The following is a 13137-nucleotide window of genomic DNA, read 5'->3' as shown; positions in this document are numbered from 1 at the left end:
AACTTACTGAGCCACCTAGGCGCTCTGTCGTTTTCATTTTCTTTTAATTTTTTGAAGAACCTCTACTCTGTTTTCTCCAGTGGCTGTACCGATTTACATTCCCACCAATAGTACACAGGGGTTCCCTTTTTTCCATGTCTTCACCAGTACTTATCTCTTACCTTTTTGATAATCATCCTAACAAGTGTGAAGTGATACCTCATTGTGGTTTTGATTTGCATTTCCCTGGCTACCTTTTCATATACATATTGGCCATTTGTATGTCTTCTTTGGAAAAATATTTGGTTCCTCAGTCCATTTTTTTAAATTATTTTTCTAAACAAAATGTTCATTTATTTTGAGAGAGAGAAAGAGTGAGAGAACTTGAGTGTGAGCAGGGGAGGGGCAGCAAGAGTGGGAGAGAAAGAATCCCAAGCGGACTCCTCACTGTCGCCACAGAGCCCGACACGGTCTCGATCCCACCAACTGTGAGATCATGACCTGAGCCGAAATCGAGAACTGGACACTTAACCACCTAAAGCACCCAGGCACCCCTGCCTTAGTCCATTTTTTAATTAGATTGGGTTTTTAGTTTTGTTTTGTTTTGTTGCTGTTGGGTTGAATGAATTCATTATATATTTTGGATATTAACTCCTTATCATATATATGATTTGTAAATATTTTGTCCCATTTAGTAAGTTGCCTCTTCATTTTGTTTTGTTTTGTTGTTTTTTTAATTCTTAAACATTTATTTATTATTGAGAGACAGAGCACGAGTGGGGGAGGGGCAGAGAGGGAGACACAGAATCTGAAGCAGGCTCCAGGCTCTGGGCTGTCAGCACAGAGCCCGACGCGGGGCTTGAACTCACAAACCGCAAGATCATGACCTGAGCCAAAGTCGGACGCTTAACCAACTGAGCCACCCAGGTGCCCCGACCTCTTCATTTTGATGATGGTTTCCTTGCTGTACAGAACCTTTTTACTTTTGATGTGGTTCCACTTGTTTATTTTTGCTTTTGTTGCCTTTGCTTTTGGTGTCATATTCAAAAAAATCATTGCAAAGACCCACAAGTTCTTTATCAGATATAATTTGCAAATATGTTTTCCCAGTCTGTGACTTATCTTTTTTATTTTTTCTAGTGCTGTCTTTTTTATAATATTTTTGAGATAAAACTCACATACCATACAGTTCACCATTTTAAAGTCTATCATGCAGTGGTTTTTAATATATTCACAGAATTGTGCAACCATCACCACAATTGACTTTAGAACAATTCATCACCCACTGAAAGGACCCCACATCCATTAGCACTCACTCCTTATTCCTCCCAAGTCCCCAGCCCCAGGCAGCCACCAATCTACTCTCTGTCCCTATGGGTTTGCCTGTTGTGGACATTTCATATAAATGCAATCAAACGATATTCTGTCTTTTGTAACTGGCTTATTTCACTTAGCATAATATCTTCAGGGTTTGTCCACGTTGTAACATGTATTAGTACTTATTCCTTTACTTGCCGAATCGTATTCCATTGACCCTTGAACAATGGTGGGGGCCTTAGGGGTACTGACCTCCTGCACAGTTAAATATCTGTGTATAACTTTTGACTCCCCCCAAACTTAACTACCAACAGCCTACTGTTGATCCATATGTTACCCATGACATAATCAGTTAACACATATTTTGTATGTTATATGTATATGTATTCTTACAAAAAGAGAGTTAGAGAAAAGAAAATGTCATGAAGAAAATCATAAAGAAAATACATTTATAATGCTGTGCCGTATTTATCAAAAAAAAAAATTGGGGTGCCTGGGTGGCTCAGTTGGTTAACATCCAAACTGTTGATATCAGCTCAGGTTGTGATCTCATGGCTGTTGAGATCGAGCCCCACGTCAGGCTCTGTGCTGAGCGTGGAGCCTGCTTGGGATTCTCTCTGTCCCTCTCTCTTTCTCTCTGCTCCACACCCACTCAACGTGTACTCTCTCTCTCAAAATTAAATATGGTTTTTTAAAAATCCACATATAAGTGGAGCCGTGCAGATTAAACCCATATTGTTCAAGGGTCGGCTGCATCCCACATTTTATTTAAATCATTCATCAGTTGGTAGACCCTTGGATTGTTCCCACTTTTCAGCTCTTATGTATAATGCTGCCATGAATACTTGTGTACAGATTTTTGTGCAGACCTGTGTCTTCATTACTCTCGGGTATATACACGAGACGTGGAATTGCTGGGTCGCGTGGCACTCAGTGTTTAATCTTTTGAGGAACTGTCAGGCTCTTCTCTAAAGCAGCAGGAATGCACCATCTTGCGTTCTTGCCAGCAGCGTGCAAAGGTTCCAATTAAGCTGCATCCTTGTTAACACTTGTTATTGTCTACCTTGTTGATTGTAGCCATCCTAATGGATGTGAAGTGGTGTTTCATTGTGGTTTCGATCTGCATCTCCCTAATGGTTTATAATGTTGAGCATCTTTTCAGGTGCTTATTGGACATTTGTATGTCTTCTTTGGAGAAGCATCTATTCAGGCCCTTCACCCATTTTTAAATTAGGTTACTTGTCCTTTTGTTATTGAGTGTAAGTTTTCTTTCTGATTCCAGATAGAAGCCCCTGATCTGATAGATGATGTGTAAAAATCTTCTCCCATTCTGTGAAGTGTCTTATTACCTTCTTAAAGGTGTCCTTTGAAAAAAGTTTTTAATTTTCATGAAATCCAATTTATCATTTTATTTTGTAGTTTATGTTTTAGGTGTCATATCTAAAAAGTCATTGCTTAACCTTTTCTTCTAAAAGTCTCCTGGGTTTCATGACCCATTTTGAATTAGTTTTGATATACAATGTGAGGTAAGGGTCTAAGTTCCTATCATTTGTATCATGGAAAGATCTCAGAAAGCATGCTAAGTGATAAAAGCAAATTGCAAAATGATATGCACAGTATGATACCATTGATGCAAAATTTTAAAGTATGAAATATCATACATTATTCATAGTTATATAGGTACACATAGGAAAAAGAATTCACCCCAAAATCTTTGATGATTGTTGCCTCTGAAGGGATGAGAGGAGAGACTGGGACTGGACACTAATAGGTCTTCAGACTTCTCTGCGGCGTTTCTAAGTTGAAATGAATTTGACAAACTAAGAACAGTTTGCAATGTGGGTGTTTATCATGTTATGCTTTTTAGCTTTCTGTATATTTTAAACGTCTCAAATTAAAATACACACACATACGCTCACACAAACCAAAGGGTTAGAGAACAGACTGTTTCTTTGTGGCGCCGCTCGCACGCCGGCCGAAGCGCTGAGGTGAGGCTTTGTGCATGGAGCCCGTCGGCGTGTTTGGGGCAGATTCTGTCGTGCGGGGTGTTTCTGAGCTAGATCCCCAAAAGATAAATCTCTTCATTTGAACTAATTTGCCCACTTTGGCTTCTATTTTCCCAGTTTTGCTTCCACAGAAAACCTGCCCTGTGTCACACCCAGTGTCCCTTGTTCTGAAGAGCAGCATCGGGGCCCAAATCTCAGTGAGCTTCCTTTAACTAGAATTTTTAAATGTGATCCCCTTGCTCCAAGCTTCCTCCGAAACTGTACCGGAGCCTTCACAGGGAAAGTTTGGCTTCCACCAGGTGTGTGTCCGTCCTCACCTGGTCCCCATGGAATGGCCCCGACAGCCTCACTGTGTGCTTTTGGCAAGTGCGGCGACCCAGCCCCTGGGAAGCAGCCTGCAGCGGAGCTCGGACACGCGCTCAGGAGCGTGATCCCCTCGGGCTGGGAGTTCAGAGGTGCCGGGTGCCCGCCGTTGCCCTGGGAGTGGAAGGGGCTCTTCCGGCATCTCCGTGAGCTGTGTTGGCCTGACACAAAGCTCTTCCGCTTCCCTCTGTGTTTTTCTACCATAAAATGGGCACAAGAACATACACCCTTTCTGTTCATTCACAAGTTATTGTGAGGGTCAAGTGAGGTCATGTCCATAAATGTGTTTGCAAACAAAAAAGAAAGATGTTTGTGTATCATTTTCCAACTGTGTGGCCCCAGCCCCTCTCAGATCCTGGACCCAGCTACTCTGCTCAGGCTGTCTGCCTGCGAGGACCCCCTCTCCATGCTAGCCTCTGCTTTTCCTCCCACTTTTAGTCCAGTCTAATGGGATTCTCTCTCCTTCTCCCGCCCCCACCTTCCTTCCTTTTTTCCTTTTCTTCCTCTCTGCAGTCCTAGAGGCAGCCTGACTCCTTCCTTTCAAATGTGATCACGCAGTGCACTGGCCCACTGAACTGAGCTCTTTCGGCTGGCTTAGACTGACTGAGTAGAAGGACTTTCTCCTTCCTCAAAGAGGTAAGATACCTGAGGTAACACGTTTCATCTCTCTGATTCTCCCAGGCTCAGGCCACAGGATCACCACATACATCCCCCACTCATGGAGGCGGCCGCCCGATGCCCATGCCTGTCCGCTCAACGTCTGCTGGCTCCACCCCCACCCACTGTCCGCAAGACCCACTGAGCGGAGTCGGGGGAGACATGCAGGAGGCCTTTGCACAAGGTGAGATTTGGGAGCAGAGCTCACTGGAGAGCTAGAGGGGTTTGGAAATGTGAATGAGATTCCTACTGGGATTTTTCCAGTTTCTTTTGTGAGCTTAGCTGTAAACGATCAGATTTTCATATACAGTATAAATAAGTCAAGTGCTGGTCCCTTCTCATTTAGATGGGCTGGTCTCCCAACGGGAGGTCTACAGGCTTCGTATGTTTGTGAAGAGCAGGCCTCCGGGGCTTCTGTGCTTTTTTTTCCCCTGGGTTACGGGAAGTGCCTTGTCCTTTGGGCTTTGCCTCCTCTGGAGGAATTGGGTGGTATCATTCCTGGAGTCATGCTTTGCCTGGAAACTCTTTAGAGCAACTAAGAGAAGGAAGAGTGGAGCTCTAAATAGGGCCTTGCTGAAGGCACACTCAGCACAGGATCACTACAGCTGTCTGAGGGGCTAGCGACCAACCGTGTCGTATAGTTGGGGGAAGACGCCGTGGCTAAGGAAGTCCTGTCAGGGAGACAAAGTACTGCCTGGTGGAGCTGGTGGAGAGTAAAGTCCTACATCAGGCCAACGAGCCTGGAATCCGACTCTCATTCTGGAATCCAACTCCCTTGACCGTGGCTGAGAAGCGTGCTGCTGATGGGTTCCTACTCCTCAGGTGGAAAAGAAGAGGGAGTTCGAGAAGGAGGACTTGGGTGCCTCGTGCCCCTGATGTGCCTGGGAGCGGGTGGAGATGCCCCATCTCCCCTAGGTGCCCTGCACCGCGTCTAGGGCCTGGCAGACCGAGGCGTGCGCTCGGCTCTTTCTCCACGCCCGCCCACCTGCCATCGCCGTCTGCTCTGACTGTCCTCAGGTACGAGGAGAAACCTCCGCAGTGACCTGCTGGTGGCCGCTGATTCCATCACCAACACCATGTCATCCCTGGTGAAGGAGCTCCACTCAGGTGAAGCCCAGAGCTCCTGCCCGGCCTCACGCGCCCCTTTCCATCCCCGCGCCCTCCTCACATCCTCGCCACGTGGTAAAACATCATCACGTAGCACACGCCACCTCAGTTCACCACTCAGCCTTTTTGCCTTCTAGGAACACACTGGACGTCTTGGCCCAGGGAGCCTCTCTGCCACACGTGATCACACAGAGACGCTGACACGTTATGTTTCTCTCAAGAATGCTCCTTGCAGGACAGACCCAATCCAGACTTTAAAGAAGTTCAGAGCCCCACGCACACACAGTTAGCCCCTTTCCCTGCTTCATTCGTCCTCCACCAGCTCTCCGTCCACAGCCTCTCTCTCCCCAGGGCTGCGCGACCGCCTCGTTCTGAGGCTTTCCTGGAAGACTGGAACTGAATCAGCCACAAAAGCTTCTGGACTTTCTCCCAGTTGCCTTTCTGCTCTCTCCTATTTGATTTGGTTTTGAAACCCTATTCTCTCCTTTTGTCCACGACTAGGCTCTGATTTCATGTGACGTTTGTGACCTGAGTCTGTTGTTCCTTCGCTCCTCTGTCCAGTCTTCCCTGTGGCTCCTTCCTCAGTCTCTCCATCACTTAGCTATTTCGCTGATTTTCCAGACACCCTTACCTCATTGTTCTTCTTACATAAAACCCATGAAAGAGAGAAATAATAAAAGGCCATTCCCCTATCGTCATATTTTCAAGACTCCCCATGACTCTCTTCATTTTATAACTGCCAGCTATTTACTAATCGGTTTAGAGTAGTCAGATTCCCATGTTCCGTATTAAACACATAGGTTCCCTTCCTGAGCACTACATATGGCCCTCCTTTGTTCTTTTCACCTAATATAATGCTTTTGAATATGTTGAAGTCGCTTAACAAGGTTATTAAATAAAAATATAAAGCAGTGTTTCCATGGACTGTTCAAACACATCCACTGAAATCATCAGTCCAGGCTCTTAGGGAAGGGAAGCCTTGGGTATTTCTTCAGACCTTTGAAGGAGAAAGCATACACCTTTAGTGTTGTCATGGGTCTGGCCCATGGCTTCACTCTCAAATCTGCCTGATTCCACTTACAAGAGAGTAAGCGTATGGCCTAGGTTGGTTTTTTCAATGCAATTAAGATGCCAGTTCTCCCGTGGTGGGGGTGTGAAGGTGACAGAGTCTCCATTCTGGTCCCATTCCTCAATCCTCAGAAGCACAGCCCCCTCTTTATTGTGTGATAAACACACATAAATACAAGAGGTGACTGCCTTTGAGATGACTTCATGGGTGAGTAGAGATTCCCTTCCCTAATAGAACTTCCCACAGATGCCAGAAATCCCACTTTTTGAAAGAATTTCAGGCCATGAACGTTAATCACACTGTCCCTTGTGACTACTTACTAGGGTTTGGGCAAAATCAGTGGCTCATGAGCTCATCACACTAGATGAGAGGTAACCGGACACCATTAAACACACGGCACACAGAGACCAAATAGCTCCACAAAACTAACAGGTCACAGGGATACCCAGCAATCTCTTATGGTAGGAAAGGGTGGTTTTAACAAAATGATGTGATGTATTTGGAAGGCGCCTTAGAGAGCGTGTCGTCTAGTCCCCTTCAGAAATGCAGTGAGTGATTATCAGAAGAGTGATTTGCTTGAAGGGGTGAAGCTGGTCCTAGAACTTAGGTCTGAAGAACCTGAAGCCAGGGCTCTTCCCACCACAGAGCCCTTCCGTCCACACGGGACAGGATGTCAGATTCACAGCCCCACGAGGGCCCCTTTCACTGACTCTGTTCCCTCCCAAGCCCTGAAGTCCACAGGTAGATGTGGACTAAGTCCACACATGACAGCACCTTTACAAAATTCAGAAACAGATTCCCTTTACACGCGAGCTGCCAGTTTCTCAGTGAATGGAAGAGGCTGGCCCAACACCCACACACGTTTACTGTCACCACCAAGGGTTTTGTTAGGATGAGGTGAGATGTTCAGATTGTCTCTACGTATTTTCCATACCATGTGAGCATACTGTTTATAGGTATAGCTTGTCCTCCTCATCTTTTTCGAAATACTTTCACAAATAGTAGAATCTAAAGGTTGGAAAACATCTTAGAAGTCATCTAATCCAGGTTGCTGCCCAGTGTAAAAGTCCTGTTTGAATATTTCCAGTGAGCTCATTCATGACCAGCTCTCATCATGAGGAAGTTCTTTCTTATCAGGGAGCCAAAATTTGCCTCTCTGTAAGCAGTTTATTCTCATTCCACCCTCTGAAGCCACCCAGAGTAAGTTCAGTCCTTCCTACTCCTATTAATTTGGCCTTTCAAGTGTTTGATGACAGGTAACATGGCTGTCCCTATGGCCTCTCTTTAGGTGGCTGTTCGATGTTCCTTCAGCCATTCTTTCTTAGAGAGAGAGAGAGAGAGAGAGAGAGAACAAGCAGGGGAGGAGCAGAGAGAGGGAAAGAGAGAATACCAGGCAGGCTCCGCACTGTCAGCACAGAGCCCGACAAGGAGCTCGATCTCACAAAACGTGACCTCATATGACTTGAGCTGAAATGGAGAGACTGAAACGTAACAGACCGAGCCACCCAAGGCGCCCCTCCTTCAGCCATTCTTAATGTGACGTGGTTTTCACTTCACCATTTTGCTTGCCAACACTGGGTTATGGTCGAGAGTTTCAAGGCCCCAATTCAAAATGAGCTCCCAGAGCTGAGCACACTCCTCCCTATCACGAGGGATGTGCTCCCTGCAGAGCCCAGCTCTCTGCTGGCTCTGTTGCTGGCTTCCCTGCTGACTGCGCTGGGGGTGACACCTCTTCTCCATGCCTGCTTTCTCTCAGGGAGGCTCCAGGGAAAGCAACCTTTGAGGACATTAGCTTTTAACACACAGCCACTTTGCTGTTCAGTCATTTTAAGTTTGTTATCAGCCAAAACTTCTAGTTTGGGGTGGTTTTTTTCTTTTTTAAAGAAAAAATTTAAGTTTATTTATTTATTTACTTATTTTGAGAGAGACAGACAGTGTGAGTGGCAGAGGGGAAGGGAGAAAGGGAGAGAGAGAATCCCAAGCAGACACCATACTGTTTGCACAGAGCCTGACATGGAGCTCGAACTCACCAAACTGGGAGAGCATGACCTGAGCAGAAACCAGGAGTCTGACCGAGCCACCCAGCCGCCCCCTTTTGGTGGTTTTTTCTTTTTTCTATTAAAAAACAATTTTTTTTTTAATGTTTTATTTTATTTTTGAGAGAGAGGCAGACAGAGCACAAGCGGGGGAGGGGTAGAGAAAGAGGGAGACAGAATCTGAAGCAGGCTTCAGGGTCCGAGCTGTCAGCACAGAGCCCAGCACGGGGCTTAAACTCATGAACGAGAGATCATGACCTGAGCCAAAGTTGGAAGCTTAACCGACTAAGCTGCCCAGGCACCCCTGGTTGTTTTTTCTTAACAGAAGCCAGTGTTAATCTAGGTATTCTCCCACCATGTACTTTTATGGTTGCTTTCTTGAACCTGAATGCAAGGTATTAGATGTATCCCTAGTGGGTGTCGTCACCTTAGGGAAAGCGGGCATGGAGAAGAGGCAGCCACCCCGACCTAGTCACCAGGGAAGCCAGCAACTGAACCAGCAGCAAGGTGAGTGACCTCAGCTGTGCTGCCCCTAAGGGCGTAGGGCTTATGGGTAAACAGTGCTAGGGTGTGCACCACGCAGGGCGCGTACTAGGTGAGCGTCAGCACCCATGCAGGCCTGGGACCGTGAGCCTTTAGCTAGGGCTTCGTCCCAAGCCTTCTGAGTTACCGCCGTCACCCTCCCTCTATGCTTGTGCTGTGCTGAAGGGTCACTGGCCTCCTTGGACTTGTTTTCACAGCAGAGGAAGGTGCAGAGGAAGAAGAAAAGAAGATGCAAAGTGGGAAAGAAAGAGGTAAAGGCAGCTCACAGGACCCCTAGTTTGAGTGGGAGGCAGAGCTGGACAGCCCCTGAGGGAAACTCCCCTCCCTTTTGTTTCTGCTTTCCTTCCTGCTGCCCCTTCCCCCAAAGCTTTCCAACCCCCACAGTTCCTTCTGCCTACTTTTCCCAACCGACCATCAAGGTTTGCCCTGGAGGTGGCGGTGTCAGGCGATCAAGAAAAGCCTCCTGATTTCCAGATACTGTGATAGATGGTTCGGATATAGGAAGTAGATACCAGCAGAGCACAGAACATGACCCTTTGCCTCCAGGAGTTTATAATCTAGTCAGAAAGGCAAGACAGAGATATGCAGAATAAATAGGAGATAAAATGAAGTAGCAGGAAAAGTTAATCATCAAACTTTGAGTGTGTGATTATAAATACAAGAAACATTTCTGAAAAGGAAGCGATTCTTGTGGGCAGAATAGCCAAATGGTTTTCTGGCCTCGATGGAAGAATTAAAAGCAATAAAGAAAGGTATCAGCAAAGGACAGTAATGCCTTCCTCGTTTTCTTGTATAGAAAACTTGCTTAATAACTTGTTATGAACAAGGAGCTGTGCTAAATGATGTCCACGTATTATCTCATTTGGCACTTAACAACCCTGTGAGACACATAACAGTGTCCCTATTTTACCACTGAGAAAATAGGCTCTCAGAAGTATAGATCATGTAGCTGTAAAGCAGCAGAGATTCAGTGTGAACTGGGTCCTTCTGACCCCACTTCACACACTTAATCTTCATGTGTCTGTGCCATGCTGAACAAAAAACATCTGGGAGTTATATGAGCTCTTATTTCGGTCCTATATTAATATGTCTATTTCTGGATTCCTCCAAAACATAAGCTCCACAAGGTAGAGATTTCGGTCTGTTTTGTTCAGGATGTATCCCCAGTGCCCAGAAGAGTGCCTGGCACATAGTGAGGTGTCAGTAAATTCTCACATACAAGGAAGTAAGCCAGGTGATGTACCAGAGAGTGCTTCGTCAGGGACAGAGCGGGAGCGGCCCAGAGGAGGCTGGGCTCTGGAAGGTGCACCCACTCTCTCTACCCCTGCTGAATGCTCTGCACTGAGCACACCCTTCCTGTTTGATTTCACAGCCCCCGAGCAAGGATTCGAGACAGGGCTCAGAGCGGTTCAATAACCTGCACAGATCATAGCTGGCAGAGCCGGGAATCCATGCCCATGCAGCTGGTAGACGAGGCGAAGTGAGAAAAGTCGTAAGGAAGGGTGGGAAGAATTGGAGTGGGAGTTGCAGGCGAAGAAGGTGGGAAGGGAAGGGAGGGGGGGGTGCCTGGGGGTAGGGTCTGCCGTGCTGCTTGCCACGGGGGCTCGCGGGGGCAGGAGAGGCAGGCCTTCAGAGTTTGCCACCAGACTCTGAGACTGTCCAGGATCCTGGGAGGAGTGGAGAATCGGAGTCCAGGTGCCACAGTCCTCTAGAGAGTCAGCGAGGCCTGCGAGGCAGTGGACGGCAACTGTGCGGGATTGAGGACCACGGCATATTTGGCATGGCCGCCCAAATGTCAGAAGTCGAGGTCAGCTGTATTTGAGACATCTAGCAGTGTCACAGGGAATGGTAGAGAAGACCCTTTCCTTGCCGAGAGCAGACCAGGGGGAAGGCAGAAGGGTTGTTGTCCAAGAGACGAAGCAGGGAGGAGATGCACAGAGATAAGTTCACACTCCGTAAACACGTGCTCCAGTCACACGCGTGCACAAGCACGCGCGCGCGCACACACACAATTCATCCAGATCCTAGCGTTCATGTGGAATGTTCTGGCTGAAGACGTAACATCTGCTGCTTTGGCCTCTCTTCCCATTGACCCTCCCTTCCCAGTAGCTTTTCCCATGGCTTCTCCTCAGCCTCCCTGTATTCTGTGCAGCACACGGAGGGCGGCCCTGACCACTTGGGCCTTGCCATGACCATGGACTGCAGCCCAGGTCCTGGTTCAGGGCTGGGTGTGGGCTGCATCTCACACGTGGACGGGCATAGTTCCCATTGCCTGGTGCCCCCTGGTCTCAGGGGCCTCTGTCTGCACCTGTGTTCCCTGCCAGCATCTCTCCTCTCTGCCCCTCTTGCTCTTAGTGTCTCCCCATCTCCCTTCCAGTGCACACACCAACATTTCTGTCTGTCCCCGTGAGACCTTGTGGGAACACCTGAGTTTCCGTTGCTGTGGCTTTAGGTGCCATCCCAAGAAAAAGAGTGTTAAGAGCCAGGGTGAGACTTGAGTAGGGTTTTAAACAAATGTTTGACTCTTGGCATTGTACATACAGGTCTCAGGATATGTCTTCTTAGCTGAACTGTGGCAGGTATGTGGGTGGAGGTACAAGCCAGGTATTTTTACAGATGGACCTTCCGAAGGTCTGCCGTGGCCTAGACATGAGATTTTGCTACAGACCAACATGGCGGTAACTGCGGTCACCGAGGCGTTGGAGAAGAGTGACTGTCAACCGTAGAGAGAGAGGAGATGTGCTTCTTTGGGGTTGAAGTGATGCTGACCTAACATAGACACAATTTGGTCAGCACCCCACCAGGCATAGTCTGCTCAGTGCAAAAACCCTAAGAGCCAAATGGGCACTTTTGAAAAATTCGTGACCAAGCCAGACTTCACCAGCACGTTCGCCCCTACCTCAGCCCCCTCACTGCCTTACCCTGGATCTCTGGCTGGCTGCATTCTGGGGAATGCTTCTGCTCCCCTGGGGTGCCGCACTGACTTCGCGTCCCCTCACTGCTCGCCTGGGGTGTTCAGAGTCCTTGTCGCCAGGACTACACAGATGAAACAGACTGACACGGTACTTCAGAGCCCGAAATTCATCTCGGCCACTCCAGGGCCTCATGTTATGCTCCTTTGTCCTTCAGAACTGCCTCTCCCAGAACCTGCCACCCATGGTGTTGGGAGCTGTAAATCCAGTTTGCTCGCTCAGAGTACGCCGGTGTATGTCCAGTAGGCTGACAGCAGCAGCCCTCTGTGAATTCTCAGGCTTTTGTGGGTGCAGTCGGTGTTCAAGATTTCAGGGGGAGCAGGAGTGATTGAGCATCCCCAAGCAGACACGCCTGCAGGCAGGAAACACCGCCAGTATCGAAATTTAATTCCTTCTCACCTTGGTCACTTTCAGAACCAGATGGGCTGCGCCCCCAGATATAACCGCTCCCTAGATTTAGGGTGGCTTCATTTCCATTTTAGTAGTAGTATTTTCCCTCTCCCGAGAGACACTTGTTTCTCCATGGTTGTTCTGCGTCCGTTGCAGGTGCTGGTTGTAGGTAGCGTGACTGTCCTGGCCCTTTTCATAGTTGGTTGGGAAAAGCCAGCATAGGGGGCAGAAAGGGGAGAGTGAAGTCCAGAAGCCCGTGGGTGTGTGGGCCGGTAGTCCCCGGGGAGAAGATGCAGGCTGGTGAGACACCCCAGGCGTGACTCCGTGTGTTGTTTGTATCCGTGCTGCACAGGTTAGCAGAGGAGCCGGGACAGAGAGGAAGCGCGGGTGAGTACAGTGTTCTCTGCCCTCCCCACGGCCCCTTTCCCTTTGTACCCACGGTCTTCCTTTCCCTCCTCCCTTTCCTTGGTCTCACTTTCCAAGCCAGCCACCCTGAAGGGGGGAGATTCCGGTTAAAGCTTTTCTTAAAGAGCCCAGTTCACCTTTTCGCTTTGCCTCGGCCCCGCTATCATACCCTCTTGGCCCCTCTTCCCGGCTCTGGCCCATCTTGCTCTACGCTGGGTCTGGCCTGGGCCTCCGGCATCGGTTGGTATCACTGGTGTCTGGATGCAGCCGGCAGACCCAAGAGCTGCCAGCTG

General features: G+C 48.2%; 1 protein-coding gene across 23 annotated transcripts in view; it reads left to right on the top strand.

Annotated features, from left to right (window-relative positions):
• The window catches only part of DTNB (dystrobrevin beta), a 244904-nt gene that overhangs the window by 229727 nt on the left and 2040 nt on the right, over positions 1 to 13137 (top strand). For 10 of the 23 annotated variants that reach the window (XM_058682732.1, XM_058682731.1, XM_058682737.1 and 7 more), the window contains 4 exons: positions 4347 to 4506; positions 5340 to 5429; positions 9275 to 9328; positions 12792 to 12826. In XM_058682732.1, coding sequence (XP_058538715.1) covers positions 4347 to 4506; positions 5340 to 5429; positions 9275 to 9328; positions 12792 to 12796 — 309 coding nt within the window. In that variant the 3' untranslated portion in view covers positions 12797 to 12826. Of the gene's footprint in view, positions 1 to 4346; positions 4507 to 5339; positions 5430 to 5566; positions 6346 to 9274; positions 9329 to 12791; positions 12827 to 13137 lie in introns of those variants that run through there. The other 13 variants (XM_058682739.1, XM_058682738.1, XM_058682734.1 and 10 more) reach the window with 6 other exon arrangements.

Source organism: Neofelis nebulosa, chromosome 9 (genome assembly GCF_028018385.1).
Source record: "Neofelis nebulosa isolate mNeoNeb1 chromosome 9, mNeoNeb1.pri, whole genome shotgun sequence".
In the NCBI taxonomy this organism is placed as follows: Eukaryota; Metazoa; Chordata; class Mammalia; order Carnivora; family Felidae; genus Neofelis; species Neofelis nebulosa.
This window is presented reverse-complemented; position numbering and strand designations above follow the sequence as displayed.